The sequence below is a fragment of the Lynx rufus genome, unplaced genomic scaffold, assembly GCF_022079265.1.
Source record: "Lynx rufus isolate CCGP_SWC_20201006 ecotype Redwood Valley unplaced genomic scaffold, mLynRuf1.p SCAF_6, whole genome shotgun sequence".
Lineage (NCBI taxonomy): Eukaryota > Metazoa > Chordata > Mammalia > Carnivora > Felidae > Lynx > Lynx rufus.
In genome coordinates, this window is record NW_025814878.1 from 43,227,159 (window position 1) to 43,246,720 (window position 19,562).

Sequence of the window (19,562 nt, forward strand, 5' to 3'; positions counted from 1 at the left end):
GTGAGGAAGAATAATCAGACTATATGGGCCATAGGAAATGCGCAAGGAGAATATCCCCAGATGTTAAGAAATAAGGGAGGCATCCTGTGCCTCAGAAGACAAAGCAGGAAGAAATTAAGGAGAGAGTTTTCTAAACTTCATATCTGAAGAGGAAAACAAGACAGTAAAAAATGACTAAGTTTTGTGTGTCATTCACTCCACTGTAAAACACACACACACACACATGATGCAAGATTAATTCAGACCCATTAAAATGGAATCTCTGAAGGTGGTAGCAGGTGTGCATTTCCTAAAGTTCCTGCAAGCTCCTGATAGAGAACCCCCAGCCTAGAGAGCAAAGCAGATAGATTCTGGGCTCAGCGCCTTTTCTTCTTGTACGTCAGTGAGCAGGTCTAGCCCACTGCTGTACTCAGGGTTTATCTGAGAATTTCCTGAACTACCTCTTTCCCTTCTCTTTCCCATCTTACCTACACACAAGGAAAGATGTTCGAAGTGGTAACCACAGGCTCATCGAGTCCCTGCAAAGACCCTTCTTACTGCCTCCTCTCTGCTTTTGTCCTCAGCCCTTTCTCTCCCCACCCTCAGCTCCTGTGTCCATCCAGGCCAGCCTTCCTTCGCTTCTCAAACTGGCCAAGCATTTTTCCTCCGCACTATTTTCGTGCGTGCTGGTTCCTCTGCCGTTGCCCTGTCCTCCTTGCTTCTCATCCTCAGGTGTCAGGTCAACTGTCACTTCTTCAGCAAAGACTGAATAGGCTCCTCCTGTTATTCTCTCTCAGCGGATCCTGTTCCTTTGTTATTACCATCTGTGAATATATGTGAATCCTACGTTTGCTAGTCAATATCTCTCTTCTCCACTAGACCATAGACTCCCATGTTGCCCACTATCTCTTTAGCACCTGGTACACAATATAGCACGTAGGACATGTTCCATAAATATTTATTCACTGTGTGTTGGATGAATATGGCTCTTATCTCCCTCTTTTGGGATTCCTTCCTCCAGCCTCCTCACCAGATCATGCACTACATTCCACAGACAGAGCATGCGTGGGGGAGGGGTAGAGCGAGGGAGACACAGAATCTGGAGAGGCTCCAGGCTCTGACCGATCGACACACAGCCTGACATGGGGGCTGAACTCACAGACTGCGAGATCATGACCTGAGCCGAAGTCGGTCGCTCAACCAACCGAGCCACCCAGGTGCCCCTCTTCCCCCTAGTTTAGTATTTGCTCTTATAACATGGGCCAGGAAAAGGAAGACAAGTTTTGGGAAATACCTGTTATATCATGATCATAGTTAAGGTTGGTATGGGATCTTTTCTTCATGAAGCATCACTTCCCATACAGCCTGTACTCCCACCCCTCCAAGGCTTTGTGACAATCCACAGAGCCTATTAGAGATGACTGCTGATGAGTCCCCTTCTATCCCTTGTCTCTCAGGCTGCAGAAGTCCTGAAGGTTGATGGAGGGCCATGCTATTCAAACAGCAGGCGTGGCTGAGACAGAAGCTCCTGGTGCTGGGAAGCCTTGCCGTTGGGAGTCTCCTGTATCTAGTCGCCAGAGTTGGGAGCTTGGATAGGTAGGTAATTAAACACATACTCATGCCCATGTGACTTCAAGTGTCTCTTGATTTACACTTCCCTAGGACATAATCTTAAATCCATCCATTTGTTTTCCTCTCTCAAAATTCCCAAGAAACACGCTTTTCTGCAGTATTGATTTTGATTTATTGAGCCTTTGAAAAAAAGAGATCCAAGTTGCTCAAGCCAAGGTGTTCGTCAAGATCCATTTGTATTCTGTGTGCGTTGACATTTGTTTTCAGAGAAGGGATAAAGCAGTAAAAATGTCATTTACTAGAGCTCAGTGTGGTCTGTGTGCATCTGGTTGTTGACCTCTAGCCATAGCAAAATGGTGATGTTGTATTTATTTATCTTCATTTTGAAATTTATGAGTGAGCAATTAGTGTGCTACCACAAGAGTTAAGATTATGTATGAGCCTGTAAAGTAGCTCATCAAGTTTGGAATCCATTGCCTTGGAAAGATGGCTGTAGGCTTGGGGAGTTTTAACCATGTTAATTAGGTCTGGTTTCAAGGAGCTGAAAGTATCAAATGAGGAGGCTGTCGCTCAGAGTAATTGCCCAGAAAACAATGGAAAATCCATGGAGAGGAAATTTACAGAGGTAGCATTTTGGCTGTAAATAAGCAAACAGTTGAGAGATGATACTAGTCTTACCGAAGTCCCAGCAATATCAGCTGGCTTGACATTGAGTGGCTCTGGACTGTCCCACATTTGGTATGATTGGAAAGGACAGAGAAGTTAATTTCTGGAACGCAAAGTTTCCTTCTTTGCCCTTTAAAATCAAGTCTTGCCCCGGAAAGACTGAGGAATTCAATTCCCATTTTTCATGAAAATGCGGCCACACTTAAAACTACCTTCCTTACAGTTCTCCTTTTCTAATCTCTAGAGCTTATCAATTGGTTATTTAACAAATAATGTTGCAGTGGTTTTTATTTTCCTTCAGCCAGTGTCAATTTGGGTAAAGTGAACCCCTCTGATGCTTTTCAATTCAAAATTCCTAAGTAAACTTCCCACCCAGTGGTTTGCTGACTATGAGAAATGGTAGTATCCAGGCTTATCACTGACTTCGAGTAGTTTTCTAAAGTAGTACTTAGTTATTAGTGAAAAGCTTGGAGGTGGGCACCATTGTCCTAGGTCCCTACTGGAATTTTTATGTCCAGGTCTTTCAATACCTTTAGTTAGCTTCCAATCATTTTCCTTTTATTGAGTAATTGATCTAATGATCATTAACATATTAGTTACTTAGTTGATGACTTTTTCGTTTTTAACTTGGTCTCTAGTCTCCAATGGGGTAGCATTTACAAGGAATTGAACTGTTTGGTGGGCTTTCCCGAAACCTCTCATTTGAGAGTTTGAACAGATGATGCCTAAAATTGACACGCACTTACTTAGGCCTATCCTTTAGTAACTGAGGACCCTGCTCTTTGGGAGGGAGGCTGAGCTCCAATACTTCTGCTCCTCCTGGTCCTAAGATTCCATGTTTTTCCCATGTCTGAGGCCCATGCACAGAACCTACTCTTCAGGAAAGGGAAATAATATATTGTCTCCTATTGTGAGTCAGGAAGTCAAAAAAGCAACTGTTCTGCAGGGAATGAGCTCCCAAGGTGGAAGATAGAAAGAGGACAGGAGGAAAGAAGGAAAATGGCCCTGTTTCAGCCTCTCAGCCAGAGTTCCGCAAGAGAATTAAGTCCTTACAGAAAGGCGTGGATTGACTATCTCTTCATTTCTCCCAAGGAAGGCACAAGCCTCATTTTGGATGCGCAGGCGAGAAGTCCATCCATTACATTCAATGGATGCCTTAGGGAATTAGGGCTTAATTTTGGACCAGAACCCAAGATGAGCTAAAAGATGAATTTGCAATATCCCAGTCAATGTGACAATAAAAAATATCGTTGTATGTGTTGCTACTTTCATATCTTCCATTTAGAACTCTAGCGTATTAATCCTATTAACGAATCTATAAACACAAAATTCACGCTTCCCTAAAATATGTAATGTAGCACACCCCATTATTTTTGTCATAGTCCATATTTTCACGTTTTCTACAATGAGCGTGGGTTGTTTCTAAAATCAGAAAAAACAAACATCACAAATAATATGTGAGTGTAATTTTCCATACGCATTATGACAGATGTTTGGACAGGCCAAACCCTTTTCCCTCAATTCTTCGGAATGTGTTGGTGAAGTTTTTCTCTTCTCCCTTTAATTATAAACATCAGAGAAGATAAGAACGGTATAATAGGGTCTCTGGGGAAAAGCAAGAGACAGCCTCATTGCCACAGAGAGGGGAACATAGACTCCAAATAATTAGGGTAACTAGAAGCTTCAGTTGGAGGATTGGCTTAACAGCCGTCCTGACTAATACTATACCCTTTAACAAGAAGGCTAAAATGCCTTCTCAGATAAACTCAGGGATGTTATAATGAGTTTCAGCTAGACTCCAGACTGTTACCCAAAAGGAAACTCAATTTGCCACCCGTATTTATTGGCCATGCCAAATCAAGCCGGGACTCTAGTCCGGTATCATTAGGATCGTTACCACAGCGTTCTCTCTGTAAAAAGCAGTGGTGGTTGTTCATTATTTAGGGCAACGTTGAAGTGGAAATCCTCCTTTCTGGTTCCATCCATTGCATTCCTTCCTTCACGAGCTTGAGCGCTATAATTTACATGGGTTTGGCAGTGAGGACCTGAGGCTTCCTGCCCTGCCAAAGTCTTGTTGATTTCTGGTCCAGGGCGGAGGGGCGAGGGGGTAGGTGATAGATAGCCGTTGCTGATGGCATGGGGTTTGTTCCTACATTCGGCAAAGCAGAAACATAATCTTGACCCCTTTAGATAGAAAGAGAAAGAGAAGCAGAAGAAATACAGTACTTGTCTAGCTGTCCCCAAGGCCAACGGCAGAAATTCTCATAGAATGAAAAAGCTCAGCAAATGCCAGGATTGGATTTTTGCAGGTTGATGATACAAATAGCCACGGGCAGAGCCTGGGACCTCTATCCAGAGTACATCTCAGGGATTTTTAAGAGCCACGTGAACGCTGCTGAGCTGCAAGAAAATAATACCACATGAAACCCAAAAGACGCGGCTTCCTAGCCACCCTTCCGCCTCGCAGCTGAAGATTATAATCTCCTGCCTCTCACGTTTTCTAAATGATGCTAACTCGTGGGCTGTGAAAAGGCTATTAGTATGGCTGGTGTCGCTTGTCTGTCCTGTACTGTGAACATAAGTACACGCTGTAGTCAATTAAGTGCTTGGTGAATAAAAATTTTAAGGAGCACTAATAAAAATAATCCCATCAATTATGTGTGCTCCATTTAATACAGGGTTGCTTAAAATAAAATTTCCCAAACATATGTTCATTACGGATTGCAGCGGGCTGGGAACCAGTAGTGTTACTTATGCATTTAAAGTCCTACTCTGACTAGGGAAGCAGAAAAGTGACAAGTTAGTTGCAGTGAGCTTCTAAGAGCCTCTTTCTGTTGCTTTCAGGCTACAACCCATTTGCCCCATCGAAGGACGATTCGGAGCCCGCAGCCAGGCCGAATTCCCTCTCCGCGCCCTGCAGTTTAAGCGGGGCCTGCTGCACGAGTTCCGGAAGGGCAATACTTCCAAGGAGCAAGTTCGCCTTCATGACCTGGTCCAGCAGCTCCCCAAGGCCATTATCATTGGGGTGAGGAAAGGAGGCACAAGGGCCCTGCTTGAGATGCTGAACCTCCATCCAGCGGTGGTCAAAGCCTCTCAAGAAATCCACTTCTTTGACAATGATGAGAATTATGCCAAGGGAATTGAGTGGTATAGGAAAAAGATGCCTTTTTCCTACCCGCAGCAAATCACAATTGAAAAGAGCCCAGCATATTTTATCACGGAGGAGGTTCCGGAAAGGATTTACAAAATGAACTCATCCATCAAGTTGTTGATCATTGTCAGGGAGCCAACCACAAGAGCTATTTCTGATTACACTCAGGTGCTAGAGGGGAAGGAGAGGAAGAATAAAACTTACTACAAGTTTGAGAAGCTGGCAATAGACCCAAATACCTGCGAAGTGAACACAAAATACAAGGCGGTAAGAACCAGCATCTACACCAAACATCTGGAAAGGTGGTTAAAATACTTTCCGATTGAGCAATTTCACATTGTGGACGGAGATCGCCTCATCACGGAACCTCTGCCAGAACTTCAGCTTGTGGAGAAGTTCCTAAATCTTCCCCCGAGGATAAGTCAATACAATTTATATTTCAATGCTACCAGAGGGTTTTACTGCTTGCGATTTAACATTATCTTTAATAAGTGCCTGGCGGGCAGCAAGGGACGCATTCATCCAGAGGTGGACCCCTCTGTCATTACCAAATTGCGCAAATTTTTTCACCCTTTCAATCAAAAGTTTTACCAGATCACTGGGAGGACATTGAACTGGCCCTAAAATAATAAGTCATATAACACTATGTGTTGTGGCTGGAGACTCACAATGTCTCCCCTAGATTTAAAATATGCACTTTTCTTAGACACAGCTATCCGAGTCATTTTTCCATGTATACTTGTACATACGCAGTGTGTGACCAAATATAAGATCAATTCTTTTTCTATTGAAAATTGACAAAAAAAAAAACAAACAAAACAGTTTGCCGTCTGAGTAGTTGCATCTTTTAAGCTATTGACGAAAAGAAAAGATGGTGGTATTGGGGGACAGTGACTTCAGCTATCCTCAAGGAGTTAGTCTTCCTTTGAGTCAGAATTTGCCGCCCGCCATTTTCATAGATTTAAGCCAAAAGATTGTGTGTGAAAACGCACCAATGGCTGCGAAGCTTCAGGAGGTAGAGGATTCAGTTATGCATTCTTTTCTAAGGGAAAGCTGGCTCTTTAATTCAGAGACTGAATTGGTGCCATGAAAACAGAAAATACTATTTTCTTATTATTTCAAAGAATGTCTTGTCTCATAAACTTGACACTGTTCCAAAGTTCCTGTGGTGATTTTGCACTATTGTTTTCTCGTAGAGACCATGGTGTCTGTCACACGTGGCATGTCAATCACACATTTGAAAGTTAAGTCCTTTCACTTCCATGTCCTACGTCCACAAAGAGAAATGTCATGTACATACTGTATATTGTTGTAAATACTGGTTTCACACTAAGTAATTCTATTTTGTAAACTGAATATGGCTATTTAATTTATTGTGAAAATTAAATTTATTGTGGTATTTAAAAATGGAATGGATTAAAATTACTCTATGTGCAACCTTTTTATTCCCCCCCTCATTTTGTTTTACGTGCCCCCTGCTGGCTCCCCAAATCAAGGCTGTTTGTGTGCACGCCAACGGGCTTGGAAAGATGCGCTGCTCAGTTAGATTTCTGTACCCTCGTGAAAATGCTTTTATGGAGCGGGGTTGAGGATCTTAAAGAAAACATCTCAGCCATCTGGAAATCTAGTAATACAGCCACCTCAAAGAATAGTAGCCGCTACTCCTGCTGCAACTTTGTAACAATTAATTTACTTGCAATTTTACCACTGTGCCGGGAGAGAGACAGAAATACTTTAACGTAATCAAGGCATAGAAGAATCACAATTTCACTTGAACCTCTAATCAGAGTCAGACCAGTAGAGAAATTAAATAAAATAAGATCAGAAAACTTGTGTGGCCTCTGTACTGAAAGCTGCTGATGCTTCAAAAATGAATACAAACCCCCCCCCCAAAAAAGGAATACAAACTCTCAGAACTCCCTCTTTGAGATGAAAATATATCAGTCTCCTCAGAAACGATCAAATGCGTACTGTTGCTCTTACTAACATAAACATATGGCTCATATTTCCAGCCAGAGAAATTAATGCTAAATTGGGTGCTTGCTAACATCAGATACACTGTACCATGCTTAAATATAATTCAGAAAACCATGGAAAGAGGTATCAACCACAAGAACAAAAAGAGGGATTTTTCACGATCGTAGCTGCTCATCCGGTAGAAAATGTTTAGGGGAGTTTTACTCCGCATCACGTTGAGAGTGCCTAGAGAAATCAGCAAATTACCATGGGTTCCCTTTGGATTGTAATAAGCGTTGATTTTCTCCATGAGTTGTTTATTCTGTCCAGTGATTTGATGGTGAACTTGCCTAAATAAATACCCTTTCCCCTCTGGTGTTGGTATATATTGCTTCTCAAGCTACAGCCTTAGTAATCATCTCTACTGTTTCAATTAGCAATGATGCCGTTCTCTCAGCATGGGATGGACGTGACTCCAGCCCACGCTGACAGGCCAGCTTCCCACTCACTGCGCAGCGACTCTGGAGAGCGTCTCGGGTCTCAATTGCAATCCCTTCTCCCTTAAGCCGTGAATGAAATCAAACATACGGAATGTAGCATTTGATTTCCTTGTGCCTCAACTCTCAACGAACCATCAGAGTAAACTCCGAATGATACGTTCAAGGTCATAATTACATGCTATCATTAATTCTATTGTAACTCTTTCTAGAATACTGCAGCTAATACAGTTTTATACCAGAACTATCAAAGTATACCCCAGTGGAACAGTGATGTTTCAAAATCTTAGCCGAGGTATTCCACCAATAAAATTGAAAAACGGCAATCTTGGGGTAACTGAGTGGCTCAGTTGGTTAAGGGTCTGACTCTTAGTTTCAGCTCAGGCCATGGTCTCACGGTTTGTGGGTTTGAGCCCAAATAAATAAATAAACTTTAAAAAAAGTTAAGAGAAAAACAGCAATTTTTTCCTAGATAAACAGAGGAATTTTTTTTAAATAATGAATAGAAATTTATCAGTGATACATTTTTTTATTAAAATGTTTTTAATGTTTATTTATTTTTGAGGGAGAGAGAGTGTACAAGCAGGGGAGGGGCAGAGGGAGAGGGAGACACAGAATCTGAAGCAGGCTCCAGGCTCCAAGCTGTCCGCACAGAGCCCGACGCGGGGCTGGAACTCACAAACCGTGACATCATGACCTGAGTCAAAGTCGGACACTTAACTGAGCCACCCAGGAGTCCCCCAAGTTTTTCTTAATTTTTGCTAATGCTACCAATAATATATATTAGAGTTTATTCTGAGATTCTATTTGGCTTATACTGACTTTTCTAATTTGTTATTTTTGGCTCCATAAGCCATTATTTCTTCTTCACTCTCAGCAAAAAAAAGTTCTGTGATTTCCAATTGTTTCACTTTCTAAGTAACTTTGAGAATTGTTTTCAACCTTGGAGCCTCCCCGCAGAGACCTAAAGCAGGAGGCCTGGCCTGGGAAGATGTTTTGGAGGTAGGTTTCATTTCCCTGAAAAAAAGAAAAAAAAAAACAGCCACAGCCACTGCTGGTTGAGCAACATAGAAGTAATCCTATAACTTCATCGCATACTTCCGCTGGAGGCTTTAAACCTCCTTGTTTAGGAAAATGTTTCCTGTTGTCATCAAACAGGCAACAGATCTGTAGAGAAATCCTCTAGATTTACGTTAGCTCCACCAGGGTTCTCTTTAATAAGTTACTCCTTTTACATCGTGAAATCTTTGCATTCCTCTTGGAGGCTTGGTGGCACCATACAGCTTTGTGAAACAGTTCTGGCTGCAAAGAGCAAAAAAAAAAAAAAAAAATTTAAGCAACGGTGAAGTTTCTGATGGACCGAAAGGCTGAAATAACACCATTTTGGAAGCTAAGAAATTGCAATTACAAGTATACAAACTGGAACTGGAGTCCTGAGACATCAGAGAGAAAAAGAAGCCTACCGTAACCCCCTGGACACACAGCCCCAGTTCAAGTCCATCACCTAGTCACCTGAAATCATCTCACAGAAGCACTTTTCCTTTTAACTGCACTGTCGTATAGGAAACCTCTAAGACATTAGGGCCTGTGCTCATGGATGATAAAGCAATAGCACGTAAACCAGCATAATCACATCTGATCTTAGATTTGGCACCTTTTATGTTGAAGGACCAGCAAGAACAGTCACTAATTGCCACTAAGGCTGATAGGGCCTCACGAGAGCACTGTTCGTGGTGCCACACCTCATACAAGAGCCCTACTGGGCCCGCAAGGCCCTTTGAGGAGCATTACCTGGGACACGGGAGGCATGTTGCTGCAAAGGGAAGGTGGGAACCAAGGGTAAGGGAAGCCCAAACTCCAGCCCTGCCAATAGCTTTTGCTTTCTCCGATTAGCAGTGAGCTAGATTGGATGAGCCTAATTTGAGGCTCTTCATGAGCTTAATTTGAGAAACTTCCGGGGATGAACAATTTCAAACGATCATAAATAGTGTTTTCCCGCCAAAGACTTTTGTATTCTCTTGGCACACTGAGCAGCCATTTTCCACTCGGAAGAATGGTCTACGGTATAAGCAAAAAAAGAAAAGTTCACCGAAAACATTTCCCCTAAAAATGACTAAATACAGCCAAATCTTAGCAATTCGGACTAACAAGGTGAAAGTACAGAATATTTTCAAGCAAATTCATTGCAATGATTCCCAAATGGATAAGGTGCAAAACTATACTAACATATTGAAAAATAATTGCACCTGCTTTACTAAATAAAAGCCTCTTAATTGGCTTTTTTTCCCCCAAATCGGTGTTACTCAAGTATTTCAAAACAGTCTGTTCTCCTAAGTAGGTTACTCAGGCCCTCGAGCATCTGTTTATCAATTTTCATAGCAAACCTTTCCTTTATAGCTAGACTAAGGATGAAATTTAGGCCAAACTAGGATTCTTTGGTAAGGTTCTAATAAAGGGTGCCTTACTATACATCCTACAAAACAAAAAATTGTTTTTACACTTTGCACTTTCAAAGATTTCTTAACGATTACATCTTGTAACTTTTAGGAATAAGAGTGCTGCTTCTTCATGATGCCAAATGAACTGGGGAATTGAAGAGGAAGAACTGAACTGAGAGCAACATGCATTCCCATAGAAAGCACCTGACTGGTATTCCAAGAACAAGTGTCTGTTATTCAAAGGCAGCTCAGTAAAGGGGTGCCTGGGGGGCTCAGTCGGTTAAACGGCAGGCGCTTGGTTTGGGCTCAGGTCATTATCTCACGGTTAGTGAGTTTGGGCCCCTGTGTTGGGCTCCACTCTGGCAATGCAGAGCTTTCTTGGGACTCTCTCTCTCTCTCTGCCCCTCCCCTGCATGTGCTCTCTCTCTCAAAATAAACTTAAAAAAAAAAGCAGTCCACCACAAGGGGGAGTGGTTCCCAGTAGACTGGTAATTTTACAAAGACGCAGCTCACCTCCAAAATTCGGAATACACAGATTTCTGCTTTACCTGTCCTTTTCAGACAGACGCAGCATTGCTGGCTTTGAAGATGGAGGGAGGGAGCCACAAGCCAAGAAATATGCCAGTCTTTAGAAGCTGGAAAAGACAAGGCCTAGGAACCTCCACAAGGGAACACCTGCTAACACCTTAATTTTAGCCTAATGAAACTTGTGTTGGATTTCTAAACCTACAGAAATGTGGAAGTAGGTGTGCGTTGTTTTTAAGCTGCTAACTTCGTGGTAATTTGCTACAGCAGCCATAGAAAATGATCATAAGAAACAAGGAGAGGGGTGCCTGTGTGGCTTAGTTAAGCGTCCAGCTCTCCATCGTGGCTTAGGTCATGATCTCACAGTTACTGTAGGTCCTACAGTGAATCATTTTGGGAGATCAAGCCCCATATCAGGCTCTGCACTGACAGCATGAAGCCTGCTGGGGATTCTCTCTCTCCCTTTTTCTCTCTGCCCCTTCTCTGCTTATGCTCTCTTTCTCTCTCTCTTCCAAAATAAATAGATAAACTTAAAAGTAAGAGAAAGAAGGAAAAATGGAGTGCTCACTGAGTGCTGGCATTTTTAATCAGCTTCTGCTCTGTCATCTCCACAGGGTGATGGGGCCATAGCCATCAGTCACAAAGGGCACTTCCAAACAAAGCAAGCGGAAGTCCTGAAGGACCAATGTACCCTTGCAAGTTCCCAAAGGCAACTGCAGGCAGAATGACCCTCAAGGAGACAATTTCCTGGTGATTAAAACCAGAGCAAGTCTCATTTCTTCTGGGACACCTCCGCTGAAGCTCAGAGGTTACAAAAACAAAAAACGAAACCAAACCAAAAAAACAATTTAATGGTAACTTACAGATAAGTTTATGACGAGGTATATAGATGATGTGACATTTTTAAATATCTCTAACATTAAGGTTTTTACACAGAAAAGAGAAAGAATTTCTGGTCTGGTCTTCTTACACGTTCACAGAGTCTAGACAATCCAGAATATCTGAAGTCTCCAAAGATCAGAGCGAGGATCTGGCTCTTTTTCAAATTGGTCCCAGGATCTCCTCCAAATGGCCTCAAAAATTGTCCTGTAAGGAAAACAAAGACCTGAGATTCTTCCTCCAGGGATTAATGAAACTCAGAGGCATTTATTGATCACCTAATATGTGAAGGATCCAGTAAACAATTACTAAAGGTCACTAGAAAAAGCCAGTATTAGAGGTGTGACCAGAATACAGGCCTCCAGAATTCCAGCCCAGGGCTGCTTGTCAAGAAGTCGCTAAATGGTTCTATTTATTATTTATGTCTGCCTACGTCTTAAAAGGATTTGCAGTGGCAATTTTTTAATTAAAATTTTTTTCTAATCTCTTTCTAATCGCGTCTTATTGGCTGCATTTCAACCCTTTGTACTTAATCAACCTTGAATAGTAACGTGTATTGAGTCTGTATAAACCCATGAACTAGCATTAAAATTAAAATGTACACACATTTAATACACATGCAATATGTATGGGCATATTTGTATTTGTAAGCCTGCTGAAAGAAGCTAATGATAATGGTTCCTTGTGGGACTAATCAAATCTATTCTTTTGTTAGCGATTCTCTACCAAATCTGCATAGCTGCCTTTTAAAAATGACATTCCAAAGGTGTCACAGTCCAGCCAAACAAAGTGAATACATAAAGAAAAGAAAAACTCGATAAATTAATATTTCAAAAACCCATCGACTTATCTGGAAACAAACACTTCTATGAAAGAACACAACTTGACCAATTAAAGTGTCGCTACATCTAGTATAAAAGGTTGCAATGGTAAAAACACATAGGTCTTGTTAATTCAAGGATACTGAAAGTGCTCACACAGGAGGTATTTTACATGGCCACCGTTGCGTGCGTGTGGATACGTGTGCATGTGTGACTTTCAGCAATTCTGTAACAGTGTCTCATCCCCATGTGATTATTACATTGTTTTGGCTTGACCACCACCAAGAGTTTTTCACCTTGGAATTGTATCAAGTTTCTCGGAAAGCACAATTAAATTTAACGATAAATTTAAGAACATGTTTACTTGGCATTATTATCTGTATCTGTTGTGCCTGAGGCACTGAGGTAAACAAATTAGTAACATTAGTAGGTACACAGGCCTGGGCCTCAAGCTCTGAGAACATGGAATTGATAACTCCCTCTGGGATCCTGAAATGTCTTCGGAAACTCCATGCTAAAGAAGTAAACATCACTGAAAACAAAAGGTGTTTGAGGTGAATGGTCAGAATCAGACAGACAGAATAGGGCCAATGCCTGGTTTTTCACCCACAGCCGCCTCCGGGGAAAGACCCAAAAGGGAGTAGACACCCAGTGAGTGTTATCTGTGTTTATACACACGGACTCCCCAACTGAATTCAGCCACACAAACCCTTGTTTTAAGCAGTCTGTTCAATTGGTCGAATTATTGGTTACTAGGGGACCATCTTCAAATAAGTTACTTCCACCTTTTTAAGTTCTCCTTCAGACAATGCCTTTTGAAAGATTTGGAGAAATCGCTTAAAAATTCTTTACGTGAAATTCTCTTTCGATCCCTTTGGCTGGTTCGTGCCCCCTATGGGTCCCAGCCTCAGCAGAATGCTCACAAAGCCTTCCTGGGAGTCTCAAGACTCGATGTGTGTCAATGTGTGAATGCATGTGAGGGGGTGTTCTATTATTGTTATACTCCCTTTCAAAAAATACCAAAACCTCCCTATGGAGTATGAACAAAGCAGCTCTTTCCACCCCTGTGTTCAGAATCTACCCCCTGTAAAGCTCAGGCAAGAGCAGAAGACAAATGTGGGTAATAGACACCATGTTGAATTTAGAATCTCATGATAAGTGTTCAATAAACATACGTGGATTAAATGAATAAGTCCTCTTTCATTGTGATGGTGGAGGCTTTGCTGCTGGCTTAAATTTGTTTGCCTGTCTTATCCTTCCTTTAGAGTAGGTTCTCTGCCAGTAGAGTCCAAGGTCCTCTATGCAAATAGACCTCAGGTGGTCAACCCACCAAACAACCAGACCTGCCCCCCAGCAGTGGATATAGTGTAGGCTTTTGCTGGGCTCCCAAATGCCCATTATACTTATTGTATTTTTAAGTGCTTTTTTAAAAATTTATTTTGAGAGAGAAAGAGAGAACACGAATGGGGTAGGGGCAGAGAGAGAGGGAGAAAGAATTCCAAGCAGGCTCCACACTGTCAGCGCAGAGCCCAACACGGAGCCAAATGCCCGCTATGCTTTTAATACGTTGTAAGATACAAATGCTAAGAACCGAGGCCTCCCTTCAAACTCTGCTCTCTTCCTTCTCATGCCAGGTAGCAGCATGACAGTTCAAGTCGCTCCACTTCTTTATGCCCTCCTCCCAAACAAACGGTGAGGGAGTTCTATTCATGTAAGAGACCTAGCTCCTCAATAAATGTGGATCTCTGAATTTTCTTCATTACAGTTAAGTGTTACATTAGGCACAAATTAAAATTGTGAATCGCCAAAACAATAGACTCGTTGGCACGTTCATCCCAGTAAACCATGCTCTGAATATCATTGCTTAGGGGATTATAACACTAAAGGTGAGCGGCTTAGTTCACTGATAGGATAGAAGTAGGGCTTCTTGTTGGTGTTTTTAATTACACTTGACTTCTACCTTCTTGCATGTCAATGCATCTGAGCCCGGGCAAGCGTGGACACAATATGATGGACTCGAAGAGAAGGAGATGGTTCACAAGCCACCAGAATACTGGAGAATAACGGATCGACATCTACACAATAACTCCCGCATCACAGAGTAGGAGAAACACCCACTTTTGGTCACTTTGACACGTGTAGAAAGTCATTAGAAGATCTTAATGAAAGAACTACGTTAACTGAACTAATTATTTGACTAAGGCTCTCTACGTGTAAGTAAAACAACCAAACCATAGATGATCCATTTATTTCTACTAAGGGTAGAAATACCTGCAAATTGAAATTGCAACTCGGTTGATTGCTCACATCATTCAGACACCAGCAAACCTTTTAGGAATGTATTTGGTGAACGAATGATTTTGGAAAATTCACTAAATGACCAGGCAGCAGCTGTGAATAGATGAAAACTCTTGACTCCAATATCCGTCTAGGTCAATAGAACTACACCTGTCAGGGCACGATGGATAATATAGCCAACGTCTACCCACTGGGCTGCTTATTTCAGTGCCTCACAAGTAGTTCTGGCAGAGACCCAAAAGAAATGTGCATGTCACTTCCTATCCGTCGTATTACAGATAGGCGGCCCAGGTGAAAAGCCACTATTCTCTATTCTAAAATGTACTTGTTGCTTTTATTGTCATAATAAGTGCAGCATAATTAAGAGAATGGTGTCTTTATTTGACACTTCTTCTGTCTCACAAGCAACTTTAGGACAAGTATTATGTCATCTCTACGTCCCCATCCCATGCAGGCACAAGACTCCCTCCTTACACCACAGTGAATGATTTTTTTTTTTAATTGTGAATGAAAACACTTAACCATTTAAATAATATCAAGAATCTCAAAAGATCACTGTTGGCTGAAAAGTAGCTTCTGAGGCCCAATGCCACCCAGGGCACCGCCAACTACGGATGCTCTTGGATGCACGCATTTCGTGTAGGGCTCATCACTTGCATCAGGAAGGACAAGAACGGTCTTGGCTCCAAGCCTAACACTGGCAAAGAGGCCAAAGTTGGACTAGCGGCACTGCCTCCAAATGACACCAGACTGCCGTCCCTGGAAAACTCTGGCACATATCACACTTTCTGACATATTTCATTTTCTAATACATTCGAACCTCAGAAAATGGTGGTAGGCCCCGTGACATCCAAGAGGCAACAACCTCATGCATCTGGACCTAAACTCGTTCACGACAGGATTGGCAGGACGGAGGACGGAGGAGAGGATCCGTTTAGCAGGCTCACGTCGCTTGTCCTTGTCAGTTTGGGAAATGGTGTGGGACCCGCAGGTGCACGTGAGAATGCACTTTTGAACAGCCAATGCTAACGGAAAAAGTGGCGCGGGAATGCTAATCCATATTCCGACGGAAATGCTCTGGTTTCAGTATTCTTTTTGAAAAACCTAACTTCTCGAGTAAATTGGTCACACTCCAAGAGGAATTAGGCTTGAAAGATAACAGAACTTCAAAAGCCAAATAGAAAAGACCAGACCTGAGGCTGTGAAGTGCATTCAGAAGAGAGAAGGGTTTTAACTCAGCTTTCAAAGCTTGTTCTCCCTCCTCTTTGAAAGTTTCTGACACTTTGAGAGTTGCTGAAGATTTTCCCACCCGTGACGTCTTTCATCAGAAAAGCATGAAATGACAAAACTCTCTTTCGAGGTAGAGCAGGGGGAATGTGGAAGTCAGAATCAGGTAAAGTCAGTTGCCCCTTGTGCTGCTTATTTTGTTGTTGCTGTTCTACTTATTCTTGAGCCTCACAGCCGTCTCCAAGAAAGCTGCCTGAGCCTTGCTTATCTCATTGCAAAGAAGCACATTCGATTACGAGTGAAACCAAGGCCCCGAACGTGTGACTCCCAACAGTAAGCACAGGGCGCGGCACGTTGCCAGAAATGTGTCTCCATGACCCGCTGGCCACTGGCCATTGGCTAGTGACTGCCAAACAAACAGACGATAACAACAACAACAAAAACCCAAAGGGAAAAAGAAAGGAGGAAGGAATAAAAATAGGAGGTGGCAAATACACAGCTCGGCACTTACATTCCTGCCTCTTTCCGGCTACTTCTTTTACCCAGAACCCTGTTGTCCTGCATTTACCCTCTGGGGGACCTCTGGGGACCCTCCAAGATTCAACTGAGAATCATTCCAGTTCCTAGTATGTGCCAGGCTCCATACTAGGCACAAGGAACCGGAAAGTGCACAGCAAAATACTGACCCTCAAAGAGCTGTGTGCCAGGCTCACAAGTGGGCACCAAGAACAATGTACAAAGAAAGCAGTTATTCTAAGCTCACTCTTTGCCACAAAGAATAGAACAGTGCACAGTACAAGATACCTACCGACAAGGAGCTGAGCACCAGACTCAGGGCTAGACACAGGAAACACAACAGTGCAGAATGAAATATACTCACCTGGAGGGGACTGGAGTCCAGGCTCTGTGCTGGACACAAGGAACGTGGCAGCACACAACCCAAGGTTCCTACTTATAGTCGATGTGTGCCAGTTTCAACATGGGCAAACGAACAAGGTAATGTCCAATGCAATGTGCCTACCCTCAAGGAACTGCCTTCCCGGATCCCCTTGACATGGTACTTGCTTTTATACCTCCTGATAAACATCATCACTTTTTTCAAGTTTGTTTATTTTGAGAGAGAAAGGAGAGAGAGAGCCTAGAAAAGGAGAGAGAGAATCCCAAACAGGCTCCGCACTGACAGTGGGGCTCAATCCCATAAACTGGGAGATGGTGACCTGAGCTAAAATCAAGAGTTGATGCTTAACCAACTGAGTCACCCAGGTGCCCCAACATCATCACTTCTGAGCAAAATATTTTCAGGGTCTATTCCCCACCCCCCCCCATGGACAGTAAGTGCATCGACGGCATCATTTATAATTTATTTGTGTTCATATCCCCAACACGAAGCACAGGGACCTCAAAAATCCAAAACCACTACCACCAGTGACAGCACAGATGTGCGTGGCACTGAGCAAAAGTGCTAATAAATTTCTCCTCCAAACAGTGTCAAAGAGGTTTCAGAAAAACCTTTTCTTTGGGATATTTTAGTTAGTATTTATGCACCAATATTCATGAGTGATACGGGTCTGTAATTCTCTTTCTTTGTACTGCCTTGATCTGGCTTACGTGCCAGTGTCAAATGTTAAACTTGTTTCATAAAAGGCGTTAGAGAATTTTCCTTTCTCTTCAGTGTTTTAGCATAGATGTCAGCACACTTTGCCATAATAGGTTGATAGTAAGTGGCCGTAAATATTTTAGGCTTTGTGGTCCACACGGTCTGTGTGGCAACTCTTCGACTTTTTCCCAAAGCAGCCACAGACAATAAGGAAACAAGCAGCTGTGACCATGTGGGACCGTCCAGTTCAACTTCATATCTAAAACCAGGTGGCAGGGGCGCCTGGGTGGCTCAGTGGGTTGAGCGTCTGACTTCAGCTCAGGTCATGATCCTGTGGTCCGTGAGTTCAAGCCCCACGTCGGGCTCTGTGCTGATGCCTCAGAGGCTGGAGCCTGCTTCAGATTCTGTGTCTCCCTCTCTCTCTGCCCCTCCCCTGCTCATGCTCTGCCTCTCTCTCTCTGTCAAAAATAAACAGTAAAAATGATTTAAAAAATAAATAAAACCAGGTGGCAATGAGCCAGATTTGATCTGTGGGCCTTGGCTTGTTGACACCTGTTCCGGAATAATTTATAGAGCACGTGACCCATGTGGTCTTTGAGAGTTTGGTAGAAATGCCCCTGTGCCTGCTCTCAGTGGAAAAGACTCTGGTGTTTCCCCATTAAGTAAGATCATAAGACTTTGCAGGTCTGTCTTGTATCTTCCCTGCCCCAGGTCTGGGATGACCCACTTGTCCGAGGAGCTGGTGTCAAGCTCTCTTAGTTATACAGGCTTTATAGCGTATTTTAATGTCTGGTAGAGCTAGTTTCTCTTGGGAGTTCGACTCTTTTCAGGTTTCATCCCAGGGTCTTCCCTGCCCCAACCAACCACAGAAAGACAGAGAAGACTAAAGGAAACATGACCCAGAGGCAGAACTTGCCCTCAGGGACCGGGGCTGGGAGGAAGAAGCTTAGTGAGGCAGGCCACGTGTGGGAACTAGAAGCTTGAGTATGGCACTGTTATGACCGTGGGTCCTGGCACGTCTGGTCCGAGAGGCTGAGGCTAACCGTGATGAAGGACTCTGGTGGCAGTGAATCCAGGTTAAGTGAAATCCTGAGACTCCTTCATGCTGGGTGACAGCAGGCAGCAAGGGGCCGCTCCGGGCAGAGGAAGGCTGGCCCGGCAAGGACAAGGCAAAGGCCTAACGGGAGAGATCCAGGGTCCCGAGACAGGGGACCCTGGCAGAGATCCCCTTGGTAGCACTGCTAAGTATCTGAGGAAGAGAGTGAGGTCCCAGATGAGTTACCAAACCCGGAGCTCAGGGCAGAGCTGGACAAGGACTAAGTGGGATTCTGGCTGAAGCCCAAATGTCAGGCGAGGCCTCCTAAGTCCCTCCTAGCCGATGTCCTCAGGACTTGAATGAGACTGTGTCTCAGATCCCTTCCACTGCTAAGAGTCTAATTAATTAATCCACTCAAGAGCAATGAGGACTTCTGTGTCAGCGGCTCGTTTTGTGTACCATGCATGCACTCTGCCAATCCCTTTACATACATTAAGGGGAAGAAAACAAATGTTTTTTGGTGTGTTGGGACATGTTTAACAACCAGCTCTCAAAATTTCCGATAATTTGTCAATCAGTTCTTGAGAGCTGGTATGGGGCACCCGTAACACACTACTGACTATTACTCACTGCCTATCGGAGGCCATGACTGTCCTGAGAGACCCATTGTTCCATTAATCCTCACGGTGATCTTCGGAAATAATGACTATTTTACTGATGAATAAAAGGATGACAGAAAGGCTGAATAACTTGCCTGGAATCACACAGTTAACCTATGGGTTAATCACCCTCCACATCCCTGCACTCTAGCATACCACGCTGTCGCTCGTGTTGCATTCCATCTCAAAGTGTTTTATTCTTTAAGAGAGTAGACTGTGTCCCATGTACGTCCGCTGAATTCGGCGAATCTGCGAACGCGG

At 43.2% G+C, this 19,562-nt stretch overlaps 1 protein-coding gene across 1 annotated transcript; it reads left to right on the forward strand.

Annotated features, from left to right (window-relative positions):
* Positions 1-1,468: 1,468 nt before the first annotated feature.
* Positions 1,469-5,992, forward strand: HS3ST5 (heparan sulfate-glucosamine 3-sulfotransferase 5). The gene is made up of 2 exons (XM_047101334.1): positions 1,469-1,575; positions 5,062-5,992. Exons 1-2 carry the CDS (start codon positions 1,469-1,471, stop codon positions 5,990-5,992), a joined length of 1,038 nt encoding a protein of 345 aa, XP_046957290.1.
* The last annotated feature ends 13,570 nt before the right edge of the window (positions 5,993-19,562 follow it).